Source organism: Orussus abietinus, unplaced genomic scaffold (genome assembly GCF_000612105.2).
Source record: "Orussus abietinus isolate OABI.00-Male unplaced genomic scaffold, Oabi_2.0 scaffold58, whole genome shotgun sequence".
NCBI lineage: Eukaryota > Metazoa > Arthropoda > Insecta > Hymenoptera > Orussidae > Orussus > Orussus abietinus.
This window is the reverse complement of record NW_019394249.1, coordinates 178779-198436: the sequence shown is the minus strand read 5'-3', so window position 1 is coordinate 198436 and position 19658 is coordinate 178779. Positions and strand designations below refer to the sequence as shown.

The 19658-nt window shown below is 42.6% G+C and overlaps 5 protein-coding genes across 10 annotated transcripts in view; 2 read left to right on the top strand and 3 right to left on the bottom strand.

Annotated features, from left to right (window-relative positions):
• LOC105698494 (ankyrin repeat domain-containing protein 6) overlaps nt 1-2828 on the top strand; it is an 81415-nt gene extending 78587 nt beyond the window's left edge. Inside the window, exons 10-13 of one of the 4 annotated variants that reach the window (XM_012422794.1) lie at nt 102-375; nt 868-1107; nt 1878-2478; nt 2690-2828. In XM_012422794.1, coding sequence (XP_012278217.1) covers nt 102-375; nt 868-1107; nt 1878-2044 — 681 coding nt within the window. In that variant the 3' untranslated portion in view covers nt 2045-2478; nt 2690-2828. Of the gene's footprint in view, nt 1-101; nt 376-867; nt 1108-1877; nt 2506-2689 lie in introns of those variants that run through there. The other 3 variants (XM_023433818.1, XM_012422796.2, XM_012422795.1) reach the window with 3 other exon arrangements.
• A 146-nt stretch (nt 2829-2974) lies between these two features.
• Nucleotides 2975-5896, bottom strand: LOC105698496 (CDK5 regulatory subunit-associated protein 1). Of its 2 annotated transcripts, none has more exons than XM_012422799.2 (8): nt 5493-5896; nt 5063-5429; nt 4755-4997; nt 4471-4681; nt 4081-4401; nt 3688-4009; nt 3479-3628; nt 2975-3402 (listed from the first exon to the last, which is right to left on the bottom strand). In XM_012422799.2, the coding sequence occupies exons 2-8, from the start codon at nt 5400-5402 to the stop codon at nt 3154-3156; spliced, it is 1836 nt and encodes a 611-aa protein (XP_012278222.1). In that variant the 5' UTR covers nt 5403-5429; nt 5493-5896; the 3' UTR covers nt 2975-3153. The 2 variants fall into 2 exon arrangements, with proteins under 2 accessions (XP_012278222.1, XP_012278220.1); XM_012422797.2 differs by having other exon boundaries at nt 2978-3402; nt 5063-5409; nt 5493-5895.
• Nucleotides 5897-6002: 106 nt separating this feature from the next.
• Nucleotides 6003-8620, top strand: LOC105698498 (decaprenyl-diphosphate synthase subunit 2). Its single transcript, XM_012422801.1, has 6 exons — nt 6003-6689; nt 6762-6890; nt 6967-7168; nt 7274-7540; nt 7617-7772; nt 7862-8620. The coding sequence occupies exons 1-6, from the start codon at nt 6376-6378 to the stop codon at nt 8015-8017; spliced, it is 1224 nt and encodes a 407-aa protein (XP_012278224.1). The 5' UTR covers nt 6003-6375; the 3' UTR covers nt 8018-8620.
• A 133-nt stretch (nt 8621-8753) lies between these two features.
• Nucleotides 8754-12977, bottom strand: LOC105698493. Of its 2 annotated transcripts, none has more exons than XM_012422791.2 (9): nt 12839-12977; nt 12497-12606; nt 12253-12407; nt 11946-12164; nt 11747-11866; nt 11447-11682; nt 11284-11356; nt 10691-11163; nt 8754-10441 (listed from the first exon to the last, which is right to left on the bottom strand). In XM_012422791.2, exons 1-9 carry the CDS (start codon nt 12907-12909, stop codon nt 9061-9063), a joined length of 2838 nt encoding a protein of 945 aa, XP_012278214.1. In that variant the 5' UTR covers nt 12910-12977; the 3' UTR covers nt 8754-9060. The 2 variants fall into 2 exon arrangements, with proteins under 2 accessions (XP_012278214.1, XP_012278215.1); XM_012422792.2 differs by lacking the exon at nt 12839-12977 and adding an exon at nt 12695-12794.
• Nucleotides 12978-13333: 356 nt separating this feature from the next.
• On the bottom strand, nt 13334-19610 carry LOC105698487 (ATP-binding cassette sub-family B member 7, mitochondrial). The gene is made up of 12 exons (XM_012422782.2): nt 19515-19610; nt 18651-18917; nt 16529-16780; nt 16219-16426; nt 15980-16146; nt 15591-15869; nt 15336-15510; nt 15097-15254; nt 14850-15013; nt 14640-14769; nt 14283-14558; nt 13334-14210 (listed from the first exon to the last, which is right to left on the bottom strand). Exons 2-12 carry the CDS (start codon nt 18822-18824, stop codon nt 13956-13958), a joined length of 2238 nt encoding a protein of 745 aa, XP_012278205.1. The 5' UTR covers nt 18825-18917; nt 19515-19610; the 3' UTR covers nt 13334-13955.
• Nucleotides 19611-19658: the final 48 nt, after the last annotated feature.

Here is a 19658-nt window from a genome sequence, read left to right as displayed (position 1 = left end):
CACGAGACACGTGGGCGCGCGAAGGCTACCGAGTTCTTTGTCTCTTAGATTCTCCCTGCGGAATACCCGTGCCGGAATAACTCGTGAATCCTGACCTGCAGGGCTCGCTGTCCCACGACCTGGGCCCCTCGTGCCAGGACGAGCGCGGCGGGTCCGGGAAGAACGAGGAGGACTCGGACAACTGGCGCTCCTCGCCCGGTCGACGCAGCGTCCACGAGATGATCAAGCGGTTCCAGCAGGTCCCGGGGATGCACAACGGATGGAAGGGTGCTCGTCCTGGAAGCAGCGAGCCCACCAGTCCGGACCACAGCCAGTGTTCCCAAGGACAGAGGCTGCAGCCGCAGGGGGCCCTAGGAAACGGCTGGCACGCGGAAGGTGGAGAACTACTAAATTAATCTCTAATACTTTACCAAAAATGTCTAGAGGTTTTCCCTAGGAAAATACCCGGGGTATATTAATAATGTATTTCAAGTAAGATATTTGGACTTCTTGTTTCGAGATTTCGTCTGTTCGCGCGCGGAAGGTGCAGAACTACTAAATTAATCTCTAATACTTTGCCATAAATGTCTCGAGCTTTTCCCTAGAGTATATTAATTTCCCTAGGGTATATTAATTTTTTTTTTCCTTTTCCCTAGGGTATATTAATAATGTATTTCAAGTAAGACAATTGGACTTTTTGTTTCGAGATTTCGTCTGTTCGCGCGCGGAAGGTGGAAAACTACTAAATTAATCTCTAATACTTTACCAAAAATGTCTAGAGGTTTTCCCTAGGAAAATACCCGGGGTATATTAATAATGTATTTCAAGTAAAATAATTGGACTTTTTGTTTCGAGATTTCGTCTCCACTTATCCTGAAATCCTCCCAGGTAACGAGAGCGAGAGCAGCGAGGGCGAGGACGGCCCCGACCCCCAGGAGCAGCTGAACGGAATCGCGCCCGGCAAGGGCGTGCCGGAGAACGTGCACTACGAGACCATCGCCAGGATGCCCTACAGGACGCGCAACACCGTCTACAGTCCGACGCCGCCACTGCACGACGCGCACAACGACTCCGGGTACAGCACGCGGATGTACGGCTCCAGCAAGGGCGCTTCTCCCTCGCTATCGGGTAAAAACGATCGCATTTCATACATCCGCATTAAGGTGAAGCGAAACCCCCTTCAAATCGGTCGATTCGAACACAACACTTTTTTTTAAGGGTATTAGACCAAACTATCCAAAACTTTGACACATCACTCCTGATCATCTAAGAATTGTCCTGACACATACAAAATTTGGATTTTTTAACAAAATTTTTTAACTCAGCCCAGACCAAAACCAAAATGGCGTCGAGCTCTCATATTTCGATCGATATACAATTATCGAAGGCTCTGATATGAGAAACGAAAGGGTCAGGACAATTTTACGATAATTTAGAACACTCTGGTAATCGATAAACTCGCATTTGAACGGGATAAAGGCAAAACAAGTGTTGTATGCGCTTCTATGCTGAAACGATGGTAATACGAGGTCTCGGAGTGAAAATTTAATTGACCTGGAAATCACAGATGGCGCAAGGGGTCCCTCCGCAGTCAATTAGGGCCCCAGAAGGCATGAATCCAGAGGATTTCTGGAGTTTTACTTGGATTTCTTGATATTTATTGTACGAAAACGACAGGTGGGGTATGCCATTTGGTACGATATCCAATATAATTCGACCCAGCTGTCGATATAAAAACTAACGTCGGCAACGTAGGCATTTAGAAAAATCTTCTTTATCGACGTTGATCAAGTTCCTCGACGTGTTTCACTTCACCTTAATACATCTTAATACGCATTCGCCCTGGATTTCCTTTAATAATTATTTATAGTTATATAAAAATGGATCCCTGCTCGCAGGTCAGTTAGAGTGCGACGTGATCCTGCCGGCATCTTCACACGGGGCGTTTCCGAACGGGGAACAGCTTGCCGCGCTCCTGGAACACCCCAGGGGTCACGACCTCACCGTGTACGAAAGAGGCGCCGATAACGTTGTAATTAATATAGGGACCGCGAGTCTCGTCTAGCGGGTCGATACAAATAATAGAAATGATAGAAATTATAGAAACGACACAAATGTCCACTGGTGCCCGGGAATGCCTTCGAAGCTAAGCTTGTCACGTGTCATAGCTAGTGGCATGGAGCATCCGCAGAGAAGGCATCCACGTCCGCCATAACTAGGAGGGTAAGGAATTACCGTAGGGATCTCCAAAGACGTCGTACTACCAAATCAAACCCGACGCTTCCGTGTTCTCGAGGACGAGGTATGTGGTAATCGGATTAGGGGGTTCTAAACCGATTAAGCTATCCTAGAATGTTCCACGTGAATAGGACCTCCAGCTGACTCGATTTATAAAAAACGGATATACGTGGGCGTGCGTGGGTCCTAAGTCGGAGATGGGTACAATTCTGAAGTCTGGTCATACTTCATGAGGTATGAAAATACAGGATACTTCATGAGGTATGAAAATACAGGATACTTCATGAGGTATGAAAATACAGAATACTTCATGAGGTATGAAAATACAGGATACTTCATGAGGTATGAAAATACAGGATACTTCATGAGATATGAAAATACAGAATACTTCATGAGGTATGAAAATGCAGAATACTTCATGAGGTATGAAAATACAGAATACTTCATGAGGTATGAAAATATACTTCATGAGGTATGAAAATACAGAATACTTCATGAGGTACAAAAATACAGAATACTTCACGAAATGACAGAAATAGTTGTCCCGTCCGGACGTATCTGCGCTTGTAAAAAGGATGAATAAAAATGAGCGAAGACTATGAGACTGTAAATCGAAGATTCAGGCCAACTTTTACGAGCCTTTATCCCGTGAAGATATTGGATTGCTCCTTACTCGCGATTTTTCTTTCCTCGTTTCGTACTTCGAGGGAGACAAGTGCTCTTTTGCGTGTCGACCTTCCGTAACATATAAATCGTGTAAGAAACGATACCGTGTACAGATGTACGAAACCTCGTTGGAAGCTATTTATTACGTGTGAATATGTATATATTCTCCGTACGTCACGTATGTACAATAATATAAGATTTACATTATACACTCGAGTCTGAAAGTCTCAACGGACCAGAGCTTCGCGGATATTTTTCTCCTAGTTTTTCTTAAATACGACCGACATAAGATCTCTGCATCCGCGAGGAGAATTCGGAGATCGAGGAGTGATAAAGCGGCACGCCGATCAAGGTCTGGGAATTTGCGTGACAAATCTGCACCACGACGTAATCACCGCTCTTGATATCTTTGAAGCCATTGTTGTAGTGGATGTTCTTCGAGAGCATCTCGTTGTGAATAATTACTCTGATATTTCCCTCGTTCCGTCCTTGAAGATCCAAGTGGCTCCTTTTGCTGGACTGCGGAAACACCAAGGAAGATCATTCATGACTTATAATTAAAATCTATGCCCATGTGAATATTACTGTCGTTTACCCCCTCTATAAGGATCAGCTGGTGTTGACCGATTTGCTCCATGTTCAATTTCTCTACTTCCGTTCTGTACACGTGCGTCATTTTCTGCATCCTGTTGTGTTTGATCTTCCGCGGGACGTCGTCGTTCAAGCGATGGTGTGCCGTAGTTTTCTTATAAAAAGAAATATCCTGTCATCGGAGAACTAGATTCTCTGCTGAAGCTTCCTTACCTCTCGCATGCTGTACGCGAATAGAAATGCACTATTGTATTTTACGGTACGTATCAGAGACAAGGTGTCCTCGAATTCATCCTCTGTTTCTCCGCAGAAGCCAGCTATGAAGTCACTAGACAGAACCACGTCAGGGAGAAGATCCCGAATGTGTGCCACTAGGTCTAGATAAGCTTCCCTTGAATACCCACGTCTCATCCTTTCCAGGACGGACGAATTTCCGCTCTGGGCTGGAAGGTGAATCTGTCGACAGATGTTCGGTCTCTCTGCGATCAGGTGCAGGACTTCATCGGGGAAGTCCTTGGGATGTGGCGATGTAAATCTGTGGAAAATGTTAAGACGTAATGCTTCATAAAGGATCTTTATTTATTTATATTCAGAATTTCAACACACCTTATTCTCATTTCTGGATCGATAAGTGACACCTTGTCGAGAAGATCACTGAATCGCAGCCCTCCAACCTGAGGCTTGTATACTGTCCTGAAATCTTTGGCCAGCTTCGTCTGCTTCCGGCTGTCCACGTAAAATGCTGACTCGGATGTATCTCTGTAGCTATTTACATTTTGTCCGAGAAGGGTTACTTCTTTTACACCTTGATCGGACAAGTGTTTGACCTCGTCTAATATACTGGTAATTGGCCTAGACCTCTCCCGACCTCTAGTAAACGGAACTATGCAGTAAGTGCACATATTGTTGCATCCTCTCATTATAGACCTGGATTAGATAAATTGATTAACAAATGGTTTTATCTATTCGGTGTGATTGAAAATTTAGAGGCATTACACAAAGGCAGATTTGCTGTTCAGGCTCAGTCGCACAGGTGTGATATCGGCATATGTTTCGTCTGCAGATAATTGAACATTTATCGCAGTGACGTTGTCCTCAGAAATTGCAAGTAACCTCGGTAAATCCTTGTAACTATCTGGACCAGCTATGATGTCGACTGCCTTGGTTTTTTCGATGAGCTTATGTTTTAAACGTTCTGCCATACATCCTGTGAATGTACGGTATTATCGAACATGCATTTTATATTAAAACAGCGATCGCATATTTTATTTGACACTTACCTAGGATTCCAATTTTAAAGTTTAATTTCATAGACTTGTTTCTAGTTTTCCTCAAGGCATCGAGCTGACCTATTCTAGCCCAAATCTTATTTTCCGCATTATCCCTAATTGCACAAGTTATAAGTAGAACTATGTCCGCTTTTGACAAAGAATCGGTTTTCACGTATCCTTTACGTGTCAGTATGGCCCAAATTATTTCGGTATCATTGACATTCATCTGACAACCGTATACCTCAAAATAAACTGCAACAGAGAGTAAGAATAATATCTAATAAATACTGCGTCTCTTCCTACACTTTGCCACTTACCGTTAAGACCATTGCCATTAACATTAGGCAAGTAAGGTACTTTCTCGCTCGTTGGGATATTTAAGCAAGGTTGTTCCATAAATGACATCAGACTAGGTCCTGACGAAATGTCCAGTTTTAATGAGCGTGCCTCTGTAGTTCCGACTTGTACTTCAGCACACTGACCGCTTACATTTAAATCCTTATTCTCAACAGTGCTGTACTCTTTGTGGTCGTAAACATTAAAGGTACTTCCATGGGAGAGACAGGATTTAAATCTGGTATGAGTGGATGTTTTAGAAAACAATTTACATAACATCTGAACCCCGACACGACTCGATAAAAGTCTTAATCCACTCATTTTAACGCTACAAAATATAAAAGATACCTGAAATATACACAATGTACCCTCCAGTAATAGGTTAGAAAACCCACGAAACAGTTTGCTTACTTGTCCACAGCTGCTCGACTAGAAAAACCTACTAGGTTATAAAAGACAGAATAACCATATTAAATTCAAGCACAATTGCATTTTTATTTTGACATTAGCATTCTAGTATTCCCACATTTTGCCGGTATAAAACCGAAACAAAAATCATCAGGAAACTGTCGGGCACTAATAATACACGATTAAGAATCGCGTTATGGAGAAAAATCACTGACCTTTAAACCTGACTCTATATTCCGTCGACAGATGGCGCAATCGTCTCCTGTTTTTTTAAGCATAATTCCCATCATGAGCAGAGATGAGTTGGGAGATTGCTCACGGGCAGGGTTGTGCGTTCTCGCCTGTGCTGCCTCCAGATAGAGGATGCGCACGACTAACGCACTTACCATCGGAGGAGTAACAGGTGGCAAGTGCGTTAGCCGTCCGCATCCTCCACTGGGGGCAGCACAAGATGCGAACGCGCGATCCTGCGTGAGCAATCCCCGAACTCATCTCTGATGAGTAGCTGTCGAGGAATTCGGAGGAAAGGAAGAATGTGAAAGTTACTCGACGTTAATGAACTTATGAATGTGTAATTGGAAGCAAGGAACTTCATGAAGTTCTTTCAGAAACCTTGAAGTATCGCAGGCGGCTCGTTAATGAATAGAATGACAGCCGCTGGCAAGGGTGTCATCGCCACGTTGGCTTGTCGAGAGTCGGAGTATTCCAGGTCCCGACACTTCGGCAAATCGGCGGACCGTTTGAAGGAGGTTACCGTAGAAAATCAGGGCAAAAGAGAAAGTTTTGAAACGTCAGTTATATAGAAATATTTGTCGACGTCCGTACGACCGATGTTGTTGGCAGTGCGCCAAGCTGATTCGCTCGTGACAAACGTTGCTCTTGGAAAATGTCTTTCAACAATGCGGTATTGTTGATGCTGAAACGGAGCAACGCGACCGCGACGTTGTTATGCAACAAATATGGGCTTCCTTCTGCGGATCGAAGACATTTCCACTGCAGCGAGCCCTGCAAGTTCGTGGAAAAGGCTGTGACGAATCAGAAGCCCGATTGGAACAGAGCGGTTTCGGAGGCTGAGAAGATCGTGGGTTATCCCACTTCGTTTCTCAGCCTTCGTTGGCTGCTCAGCGATGAAATCGCCAATGTTGCTCTGCATCTCAGGAAGTTGGTCGGCTCGAATCACCCGCTGTTGAAAACTGCCAAGTGAGTAAGATGTCTTTGAACGTGTCTCGAATACTTATACTCGATGTCAATTGTGAATTTTTTACTTGATAGGAGCTTAATATACAATGGGCGCAATAACATGCAAGCGTGGGGTCTAATTGTTCTTTTGATTTCAAAAGCAGCTGGCCACTTAAATGTCGACGACATGGAAGAGGATAAAGCGGCAGGGGTTCTGCACAGGTAAGCAGCTCGAGGAACCGACAAGTGCAGCTAACGATTATTAATATTATTGTGAACATGTATTACTATATTTTAGTCAACGAGCATTAGCAGAAGTTACCGAAATGATACGTACTAGTCACGTCGTCCACAAAGGTCTCGTAAACATTCAGCCGGATGTCTATTCGGAAACTTCTGAACTGAATGACATGACTTTTGGTAACAAAATAGCACTCTTAAGTGGGGATTATCTCCTTGGCAATAGTAGTGCAGAATTAGCTGCTCTTAGAAATCAAGATGTAAGTACAATTATCTCCATCGATAATATTTATACATTTTAAATGTAACAGAAATTATTTGGCTCGATTTACCATGACGTTAATATCAAATACCTGCCATTTTAGCTTGTCGAGCTGATGTCTAGCGCCGTTCGTGACTTGGCAGAGGCAGAATTTATTGGACGGCGAGATAGTCAAAACAATCCACTGCCATCCATTCCTCCTGTAGATCGCACTGGTTATGCAGTGAAGGAATGGACACTCCGGAATGTATTAAGTGCCGGTGCTCTACTTGGAAAATCCTGTCAAGGAACATTGAAGTTGGCAGGACACAGCGATGACATTCAAGTGCAAGGCTATAAATTTGGAAAGCACTTGGCTCTGGCTTGGCAGGTAGATAAGAAATGCATCTGGAAACTAATATCAAAATATTTACATTGTTAAATTCGTGCTTTCTTTTCTCTTGTAGGCTTGTCTTGATCTGGGACCATTTATTAGTAAAGATCCTACCGCTCAGTTCAATCTATGTTCGGCACCAGTAATGTTTCATATAGAACACGATCCATCGATTCTAATTGAAATCGATAAAGGATTGGAATCCGTTCAGAACGTAGACTATTCCAAGGTAAGTTTCTCGATCGGTTCTAATTAATTTCTTAATTAAATGCTACAGGTTTGATGATCGACTCACTTCATTAAATATTCAATATCTAGGTTTATGACATTGTAATGACCGGCCCTGGAATTGAACTCACGAAACAATTACAAAAGGAGCATTCTCAGCGAGCCATGGAGGTTTTAACAGTTTTCCAAGACAGTGACGCAAGGACTGCACTGTATAATATAATAGCAGCAATGGGAGATTTCTAGCAAAGCTTGAGTACTGCGAACTGATCAGAGTTAACGCTAAACAGCCCAAATATCAGTTCGAATGATCCGTCCTGTATTAAGTTTTACGATTGGTAAATATTTATACTGACACGTTACATGTGTCGTTTATTACTGTATATTCTAAGAGTGAACGTACGAATGAATGATTATATTGCAAATCGTTTTATCAAATGTTACAGCCAAGTTTTTTTTTATTGAATATTCCACTCGGTTTGAGATTAACTTAAATTGGCGAACTTTCCAAGTTCGTGCAAACTTGTTATTAACTAACGTAAATTTATTCAGCCGAATTCCACCTTCGTTCGTCTATTAAAATTTTTATATTTTAAGAGCCGATCCATGGCAGTATTTCTTAAAACCTTCTTTAATTTATAAAGTAACCTGTAAAATTCCAGTCACTGACATTACGTATAGAAAATGTATCGAATTAACATTGCGGTGCTGTCTTGTACAGATAAGTCATACGTCGAGACGTATTGTTAATAAAGATTTAACGTATGTTATATTTTGCTCATGCGAACGATAATGTACTATTAAAATAATTGGTAAGTTCATAGTTCAATAAAAAGGGTTTGTACTTTTCTAAATTGTTTGCTCACATTCCTCAGCGGATCGATGTCCTATCCCACATTTAATTTCTGGCACGCCGAAGTTCTCGATCCTATTTACATAAGAAAATTATTTATTCCCACTTAAGTCACAACGAAGTAGAACATCGTACATCGACATTTTGTACACGTCTCGTCGACTAAATACACTTTGTACAGACACGATTTTCCTAGATATCATTCTTCAAAACGATTCCAGTAAATTACTGAAATCTAAAACGCAAAGTGCAGCCGTTGCTTCATCCACTATCCTTTAATTTACAACTAATTGGTTTTTGCCCAAATCGAACATCACGAGATAGTTTTCCACGGCAGGTTCCATGTAAAATATTTACAAATATTCCTATTTTTAATTCCTTTCGACAACTTTCAACATAACCTCTCAGACGTCCCCAGGAACGTCGCTATCCGAGGTTAATGCAATTTGCTGCAACCGTTTCTGACTTTATTATCCGCCTTTCCTTCCCCAAATATCTCCTTTATAAGATCGTCTTTCTTCTTCGAGTGAGTCGGCAGGCCTCTGTAAAGATTCTCAGTAATTTGCAGCCTGTTCGAGGAGATGCTCCTCCTAGACTTCTGATCGATGAACTCGATATTTTCATTATCATCTATAGCTTTCATCGCAGCCAACAATTTCTCCTTGTTATAATTAATCGTCCTCGAGTCCTTGGAAACCTCCCCCTTGAGCTCTTCCAACATTGACTCTTCGTCTATCTTCGCTTTAACAGAATATTGCACCTCACCTTGCAATTTTCCTAAGCTATCAGGTCCCGAGCCATCTAACCTCTCTCTAACTTCTTCGTCGAGATTCCTCACAATTTTCTCATCACTCGTATCGGTCCCTATCACCAAACTCTTCAGTCTTTCATGGGCAGCGTCAGTTTTGAGTAATTCTTCTTCCACCGTGGAAAGAAAATCCTCTCCACCTGGGTGCGACTCTTCCTTAAATTTTCTCGGTTTCTGGAGCACCAGCAATTCCCTCTTCAACTCGGCCAAACCATTTAATTCCGCTTTATCCTCGCATTCCGTGTTTTCATGCGAGACCTCTAATATCTCAGAATTAATTTCCGAGTCCAGCAGAATTTTTCCATCATCCTCGTTCACGGCGTCTTCGTCTTCCTTCAAGAGGTTCCTCGAGGGCGCTTCGGAGTCCTTTTTGGAGGACAAGAGAGACTCGAAGTCGTCCTTGAAGATCGAGGGAAAATTCGTTTCACTTTTGGCCAGTTTATCCTCCTTTATGCTGTTTTCAAGAGCCCTAATTTGACGCTCGGAAGTTTCTCGATCTTTCATGATTTTCTCTCGCAGCTCGCTCCACGACTTGGTGATGTTTACCAACCGCAGTTGGCCATTGTCTGGGATTTCGCTGACGACTTTGTCTTTTTGGGTCGCGGAGGATAGACCTCCTTTCCTTACGGTAGACCTCTCGGATTCGGAATCGGAATCGGACGCATTTACGTTGAGCCGTACAAGATTTTCCCCAGGACTCGTCGCGTCCCTTTCGGAGACCTCGACTCGCTCCTCCATGAAGTCCATCTCGTCAGGATTCCTCGAAAACTCGTTGGCACTCGTATCACCCTGAGGAAAAGTCTCGGCATCCCCAGCTTTCCGCGCTCTCACTTTGGTCTCGCTGCTCGAGAATATCCGCTGACTCGTCCCTTTGACAACGGACCTTTGGCTCAGTCTGACTTCCTGGCTGATGAATTTTTCCAGATCCTCTTCCGTGACCGACCGAGGCATCTTCTTCGTCGAGCTGAACTCCTGGGTACCTCTACTGCCATCCTTGTCGCTTATTAACCTGAAGAGGAGATAAACATTTCCAGTTACCCTCCCTCTCTGCGATGAAGATTTAATTTCACATTCGTATCACGCTTTTGTTTAAAAAAGCGTTAAAAAAAGTGTCGTTTGTAGTCTTCAAGGTGCTACGAAAGGGTCAATCTATTTAGCGCTAAAAGAAGAGTCGCTTATTAATCCGCACAGAGAGTAAATAGCTTCCTGCGCTCAACCCTCGTTGCACCCGCTATACGATTGAATTTAATTTACAAACCTGGCGTACAATTCCTTGGACCTACTAAACGAGCCCAGAGGTGGATAGGTCTCCTCCAAAGGTCTAGACTCGTCTTCGCTTCCGCTCTCGTCGCTGGAGTATCCGAACTCCTTCTTCAGCTCCTTCGGGAGCTCGTAAACACCCTTGCCTCGCCTTTCCTCGAGGCTCTCCTCGAACCTCTTGACGTCTCTCTCGTAGTCCTTCAGGGTAAGTCGATCGCCCTCGCCGACGTTCTGCGACCTCTTCGAATCCTCCGGACTCCCTGCGTTGGACTCCTCCGTTCGATCTCTCAGCTTCTCCACGGAGAAACCCTCTCGCCCCGGAGATGATCTCTGCAGGCGGAACTTCCTGAGCTGCTGAAAACTCGCCATGGTCTCGGTTTTCGGCGAGACCGACAAAAATTCCGAAGTCGAGCTCGAAAGAGGCATACCGAGTTTATTACCATCGGCGACGTCCGAGGTTGCAAGGGTCGGCTGCAAATGACGGAAAATATAATTTAGAAAATACTCTCATAATTACGAATATATTTCCCGTAATATCTACCATAAAAAAAAAATAAAATAAAAAATAAACACCATATCGGTCCAGCTTACCAAGACTTCGTTCTGCGCTTCGCCTTGATTTCCTTTACCTCTGCTGGTAGGTTTCAGAATGTTTATGGTGGTACTGAAAAACCGCAGCAATATATACGACTGACATAATTTTTACATAACAATTGTAGCGTCATTTACGGATTTTTAATTCGGACCAGCTCACCTGCCGCCGTCGAGATTAATGAGGGACTGGCTGGCCAGATTTTTGGCTTTTCCAAAAACAGGCAGCTGTCCAGAAGCGAACAACCTCCTCTCTCTGTTGTCGAGCATCTCCTCCAGGAACTTCATCTTCTCCAGAGTGTCGCCGAGCACTTTCTGCGTCTCCTTGTGCTTGGCAATTTCCGAGCTAAGCTGGTGCTTCAAGCTCTTCGTCTCGAGGGTCAGCTTCCTGTTCAGGGTCTGTCGAAGAAAATCGCACATTAAAACTTCTGGACAAAATATAGAACAACGCGTAACGAATCACCTGGATCGTCTCCTGTTGTTGCTGAATTCTGTGGGTCAAGTCGGAAACCTCCGTCTGCAATTTCTCCCGTTCCCCCAGATTTCTATCCTTGCTCAGCTGCAAAAGGTGTCTGTTTTGCGACTGAAAATTATCGTTAGAAGGAAATCTTGATCCTGGAGCAGTCGTTGCAAGCTTTACCATTTTTTTCTTATCCACTCACTTGTAACGCATGCAGCTCGTTTTCCTTGTCTTTCAGTAAACAGCACGTGGCGTGATGCTGGGCCTTCAGCTTCTTGTATTTCGTCTGCAACACTCTCAGTTCCTCGTGGTGGGAATGAATGATCCTCGGCAGCTCTGCATTGGTACCTTCGTATCGCCTTAACGCGGTATCCTGCCTCTTCTGCAAAGCCTTCAGCAATCTGTTCTCGTTGGCCAGTTCCTGGAGACCCCATCGACCAAAGTCACTCCAAGGACTCTCGTCATGGTAATTAAAATCCTTAATAAACAATGAATAAACGTTCGCTCACGTTCAGATGATAATGCGCATCGGACAGTTGATTCTGGAGCTGCTTGACCCGCAGCATCTTTGCAGACATGACTCTCTGTCCGATGGCACTTTTACTGGCAGACTTCGCAGGCTCCGATACTGCATACATCCTCATGCTACTTCTATATGGACCTCCTGTCGATATAATTTAAATTAAGACTACAGTTTGCCAGGTTTAAAAAGCAGTGCCACTATTTACATTCCACTCGATAACCTCAACTTACCAACAATGGGGTGTAGCTGCTTTCGATTGGACAGGAGGTACGCAGCGCTCTTGCATGTCGAATGGTTTGTGATCCCAGCAGGTGAAATTCTGGTGTCGGAGACTTCTTTCCTAGAAAAATGTAACTATACAGACAACGATGTCCAATGCAACAAATATAAATAATTGACAAAATGGAAATAATTCAAGAGAAGCCTACTCGCAATAGACATTATAAGCGGAAGATTTACAGGAAAGCGTCGAAGTCGATAACAATTATCGCGGTGGAAAATAACTCGCCAAAGCGTGTCACCAGTGACATTCCCCCCAGATGACTGACATTCCATTAATAGTTTACGTTTACCTGGCGAAACTTTTGCGCCCGTCAAGAGACACTTCCGGCAGTGCAGAGCTCTGAGGCGCTTCAGTTTGCATTTTACATTTGCAGCCACCACCGTCTGAATTACATTTTACGCTTGCCAATGGACATTCCCCGAATGTAGCAGAGGAATACTCGCAGCGACATTTATGATTGTCAGAAACACATTTCCGTCCGATTGGGATCCATGATTGTTTTTACGCGGTCGTCATGGCAACTCAGGAAGCGTCGCCATGAATCAATATGTCTTTTTTTCCAACGATTTACAGTTAAGTTAATTGCTATTGGAACAGTTAATTAATATTAGAGTTTTTAATTTACTGTACTCTCTGTACTCTCGTCTTTTCCAGCTAGTGAGTTAAAAATAATACAAGAATATTTTATCCATCGATAGTATTATAATCATTTTAACAAGAGAATGCACCGTACTGCTCCAACATGTAATTCCTAATTTCTACGGTCTCCAGATCCTCGTTACGGTCATGTTTTGCAACTGCATTTATTCTTGGAATCGTACATGTATCATGGCAAGCCGCCTTGGCAGTATTCACCGAAGACTGTCACCTTTCGGTGCATAAACATAGCATTATGTGTACAGAGTATCTTTCAAATTTGTCAGCTTGAGGGAAGTTATGTCGATATTTGCGAGTACTTTAACGTTATAATGCCATAAAATAGATGAAGGATGCCAGCATCTTCCATAGAGTCGTAGGATGAGTCACCGATGAACATTGGTAGTTTGAAAATACTACAGTCGTGGTACAACTTATCGGCTACTAACAGGATGTCTACATATTTACAATAACGCCACTGCCTTACCGCGAAATAACAATGTTAGCGTCAACATTAACAATTTACGGTCTATATACACTTTTTTGCAATGCATGCCAGCTAAATTATTGCAAAGTCTGACTCGGAGTGTAACTATGTGAATAATTTAAGGTACCGTTAAAAATAAATCCATCGTCCTCAGATTCCTTACCCTAATCCGTATCGAAATACTTTCATCTTACAGCTACGTAAATCTAAGTAATTTCCGTTCCATGTTTAAAATATATAACCGAGGCTACTAACGAACAATGTGTTACCATTATCACAGGTCTTATGCACTGCCACCGGTCCTGATTTTACTATCGCGTCCCTCGCTGTGCTTCGTGACTCCTGCATGCTGAGCTTCCCATAATTTATTGTACATCGAATCCGGCATCGCCAGAAGCTCGGTGTGCGTTCCTCTTTCCACCAATTTCCCACTTCCCAGGACCAGAATCTCATCAGCGTCCATTACCGTCGAAAGACGATGCGCTATGACAATGGAAGTCCTGCCGCTCGTCGCTCGACGTAGCGCCTCCAATATATTCTACAAAGTTAAAGCGTAGTCTACGTCACTCCAGATTAATTTTTTAACACGCGTTAATAACGAATATCGTACCTGTTCCGTTATAGAGTCCAGGGACGACGTGGCTTCGTCGAATATCAATATCGGACTACCCTTCAAGATCGCTCGAGCAATAGCGACTCTTTGTTTCTCACCTCCGCTTAATTTCAATCCTCGCTCTCCAACCGGAGTGTCGTAGCCCTTTGGCCACTTCAGAATAGACTCGTGTAAATTGGCCATTCTCGCGGCTTCGTAAACAGCTTCCTTCGGCTTGCGTAGATTCCCGTAATGGAGGTTATAAAATATGGTCTCGTGGAATAGAACCGAGTCCTGCAATCAATGTCGTTCGTCAAACGAATAGTTTCTATTAAACCAGACCAAACTATTTCTGAGAATTTCCTAGTCTCATACCTGAGGCACAATGGCGATAGATTGTCTCAGGTCGTCCAAATCGACCTCTTCGATGTTCTGACCGTTGATACTTATGCATCCACTTTGAGGTTCGAAAAATCGGTACAACAATCGCACCACAGACGTCTTCCTATAATTGTGCCCATTAAAAAAGTCTTTGATTGTATACACCTCATCGTACGAATCATTAATATCACAATGTCAACTTACCCCGAGCCAGAACCTCCCACGATGGCTACCTTCTTGCCACTTGGGATCGTGAATGTCATGTCGTCGAAGATTTTCTTGCCTTCGACGTATTGAAAATTAATGTGATCGAATTTTATCTCGGAGTTGTTCGGGCTTATGGAGAATGGAACGGCATGCTGCTTATTCTGCACATGAAATATTATATAAGGGTCTCCGAGTTAGTTTCTTATAAAATATGATAAGTGAACGATGAATATTATTACTGTACCGTAACAGCAGGCGGCATAGTCATTAATGTAAACATGGTTTGCATGTCGATGAATGCTTGTCTCACTTCTCTATATACAGATCCCAGAAACCCTAAGGGCACCGAGAGTTGAAACAGCAACGCATTCACCATCACCAGGTCACCGACGGTCATGTTGCCTGCACTCACAAACACGTCCGGTATAATTTTATTTCTATCCATCGTTTGCTCATAATGCACTTTTCACAAACAAGTCTTACCAGCGACGATATCTCTGGCAGCGAGTATCATTATCAAACTCAAGGCACCGCTAAATATCGCTTGTTGTCCAAAATTGAGCATGGCAAGACTAGTGCTGGTCTTCAAGGAAGCAGCTTCGTATTTCTTCAAAGACTGGTCGTATCTTTCGGCTTCGAATTTTTCGTTGTTGAAGTACTGTAGCAGAAAATCTCGGCTGGGAATCAAATCCTCCAGAGTCTCGTAGAGGCGACTGCTCCCATAAAAATTCAAAGTACCTTCACCGTCTCGTAGTTGATCAGAGAATCGATCGCCTTATTCCCAGCTTCGTTCTCTGCTTGGTTCATGTAAACACGAAATTTGGTTCTCCATTGAGTCACAGCCAGAGTAAACAGTGTATAAACGCTTACGCAACCCACTGCGATGGCTGCGAACTCTCCTCCGCACTTCAGGCCCAGGATCGAACTGACTAAAGCCAACTCAAAGATCGTGGGCACCACGTTGAACACCATAGCCGACAGTACGAAGTTAATCCCTCGACTTCCTCTGTCGATCGTCTATGATCGAACATTAAATTGAGGCTAAGTTGCGTGCAACAGGCCACAGGTGAGGTTATACGTTAAAAGGCCACGATTCACGTCACACGCGAACTTTGTCGTCGAATTACCTTCGAGAGGGCTCCAGTCTGTCTGCTCAGGTGAAAAGCCAAATCTAGGTTATGTAGGTGCAGGAACACGTTTTTCGCTATCTTGCGAATGGAGTGCTGAGCCACCTTGGCGAACACAGCGTTTCGCAGCTCGTTGAAGCCGGCAGCACCAGCCCGAGCGATGCCATCTATTCACGAGAAAGCCCGCGGAAATCGCATGAAAAGCTGTCGATAAGGGAATTCCATTACTCTGTACGTACATCCAAGGAGTAACGACACTCCTGCCGTGCCCAGGGTCGCAGGGGCTGTCGCTAAATTCAGGGCGGCTTCGCCGGTCGCTGTCATCGTTTGCGCATTCAACAAGTCTACTGCGTACTTGAAAAGAAATGGCACACCGACATTCAAGAGTTTCGCCCCGACCAGCAGGCCAACGGCGACTTTAACTCGATTCCGTATATCAGGGTCGTCCTGGAAAGATTCATGATTATTATTAGTGCTGCGTGGCATTACTTAAAATAGTAGTACAAGTAATTACAAATACAGTAAAGGTATCGAAGGCACTCGACAGACCTTAGGCCAGATGTAGGCGAGCATAGCTTTTATCATATCCGTGCTAGTGACGGGTGGACTGTCCTGAAAATTGACACCTTCTCTACTCAGGTTGGATACTCCAGGATGAAAACAATTTCGCTTCTGTTGTCCTGGTTTTGCGCCAGTAATCCCCGCGACCACCAGTGCGAACTTAACCGGTGTAACCACGGACTGAACCTGTGGCACATTTTTTTTCTTCTGTGCTCGGTCCAGTACATTACCGCTGCAACACTGAAAAATAAGACTGCCTTTACCGTGTGCCTAAGAGTTCGATGATATGAATATTCCTTGACCCGGTTTTACGATTGTTCGTTTTATTAATATCGGTACAATGAGAAATTGCTACGTGTTACACTCCATTTTTATGTACAATAATTATTATACTAGTTACAATAATTCATGGAATTTTACGTTCTTGAAATAAGTTTCGTTGATGCTCGGTCCAATATAAAAATGTATTCCTGCAAAAGATTCAAAGCGATGCGAAAACTTTGACTCCCTCCGACTATTTGCTTCATTTTAAACAACTGGCCCTCTAAATCGATCTTTTTCAATTGCAGTATCTTGTTTCCAAGATTTTGTACAGTCGATAAATCTTCAGAGTCCAGTCCAGAACCGAACAATGTAAAATTCCATGATTTCTTTGTAGACTTTGTAGTTGCCAAATATAATGTCATCTTTGCATTATGATTCAACCCTTCCGAGGTGAAGCCCATACTTTTATTGAAACCATGAGACATAATAAAATTAAGAGCATATTCTGAGATTGGGAGTACCGATTGTACATCGGTCAGATCAAAGTATACTTCGTCGAGTGGATTAGCAGGAATGTAAAAGCCATATTCGATGTACAACTTAATGTTATTATGCCCACCATAATTAATAAAAACCTGTGAGCCTTTCTGGAAAGGTCTTAGAGTTTTGATCTGATAAAATTCCTTCCCGGTATCATCCGTGATCAATCCGACATTAACGTTTGCTTCAAAGGAATGATTAAACAAATCTAAAAATGGTGCTAAAGCGATATTATCTGGACTTTTTACATTTAACACATTGTTCTGCTTATTCATTTCGTTTATATAAACTGCTCTAGTATTCACGGTAAAGTATGCCCATTTGAAAGCTGAAAATGATATAATTTCGCTTAACGACTGACTGCAATGAGGACACGAATGCCTGCTTTGAAGCATTAAACTATTTATAGACTCTTTAACCATAAGATAATCAGCCATGAATTTGTGACATTGAAAATCAAGAAATACTCTAATGAAATTTGGAAGAACTTGTTTCTCCTGAGTAGAACAGAAATCTGGATTAAAATAAGAATCGGGAAGAGTATCTAGATACGGTTTCCAGTACGATTGGACACCTATGTGTTTTTCGTATATCAAAAATACAGATAATATACACTGCGCCGTATAACTTTTTTCTCTTATGAATAAATTAATAATTTCACTGTCTGCTACTTTTGAAGTTGTTAGTAACAAATCTTTTGGTAGTCGGAAAAGTATTTCATGACTTTTTATGTCTTTTAATGTCAGGAGGCCTCTGCCAGTGGCGGGAAAGCGACAAGGAACCAGATTACATGTTGGTACCCAACATTTGGACAACATCCAAGGTTTTAGATGGTCCGAAATTGCGATATCCTCAAACTCTAATTTTAAATTTAAGTCTCTCTTCTTTTTCTTCCGCTTTCTTGTAGTACGACCCATTACCCGTCAGCTGTCAACAAATCTACAAAAAGAGCACGTTCGTTAATATCAACTTGTACTATTTATCTCTAAATATCTCTGTTACCACTTTTTCTCAGCCATTAAGGAAAAAGACATTACGTTTAAAAAGCAAACAAAGTCTAGATATTTAAGGAGGAAAATTACAAGTTAGAATTGAATGACTTGCTTAATGATAATGAAATCTAAACTCAACAGTTTTTGATTAGAATCGACGTGACTCGATTTATAACAGACGTCCTTGTCAAAAGTATCTTGATTATAAAATATTACATATTGGGAGTCCGTGAGACAGACGTTCTAATTTAAAAACCGAGGAATGTCGCAATCTCGGCAAGTTAGGGGAAAAGAAACTAGGTTAGAATACCTACCCTTATTCCAGTAACGGATATGGGGCAGGTAAACTTGGAGATATAATATTGGGTTCCTCTGCAGAATATCAGCTGGCCTTTCCTGCAGGTCGTGTATGCCACCGTGGAATTAAGGAAACTCGTGCCATTACGTCGAAATCGCAGCAGACGAGCAGACAAAACGATACCCCACATTTTCTTGACGAGCTCCGCACTGCTAAGAGGGCATCACTTCCGCACTTCGCGCCTGCGCGTGGCGCCATCTTTGTAGAAATTCCTGCCGCCTAACTAAATCACTTGGCGGTCAATTCAAACTTGCTTCCTACGTTTAAATTGAGAATGAAATTCTCTCTTATAAGAGGAATTCATTTCCCCGAGTCTCTCAACGACAATACCAGTAGTATTTCCAAATCATTAACTGTAAAACACCAATGCTCTAGCTGTCTAGACAAGGCATTTTACATCCACGACATAAGTATTTTCTTTCTAAATGTAGTTTCTCGAGAACGGTGACTTTCTGGGTGATCTTTGCATAGCAAACAAATTTATATTTAATCAGGAAGTTAAAGGCAATCGAAGGCGTAGTTCTTTTATGAAAACGGTACGACATCTTTATACCAAAAAACAGATACTTATTACCCGTTTTCTTGGGAACTATGAACTTTTTTTTTTTACAGAAGGGTTAGGAAGCAAAGACTGAATATGTAATAGACAATGAGATATTTATGGAATAAGCGTAAGAGATATCCAGTTTTTTTTTCCAAGTTTTTTTACGTAGTAAAACAATATAGAAAAAATAAGAGATATTTATACGTTAATCGTAAGAGACATTATCCAAGGGTTTAATTAAAGATTTTTTATACGTCGTAAAATGCTTATACATACCTCGTGCCTGCCAACCACAAGTCCATAACTAATTGCATTAATAATTGCTTTCCGCAGTTATCTATCGGTTCATGAAACGACGTCCCAAAGGCGACATCTCAAATTCATCCAAAGGTTGTTCGAGGATAATGGAGACCGCAGCCA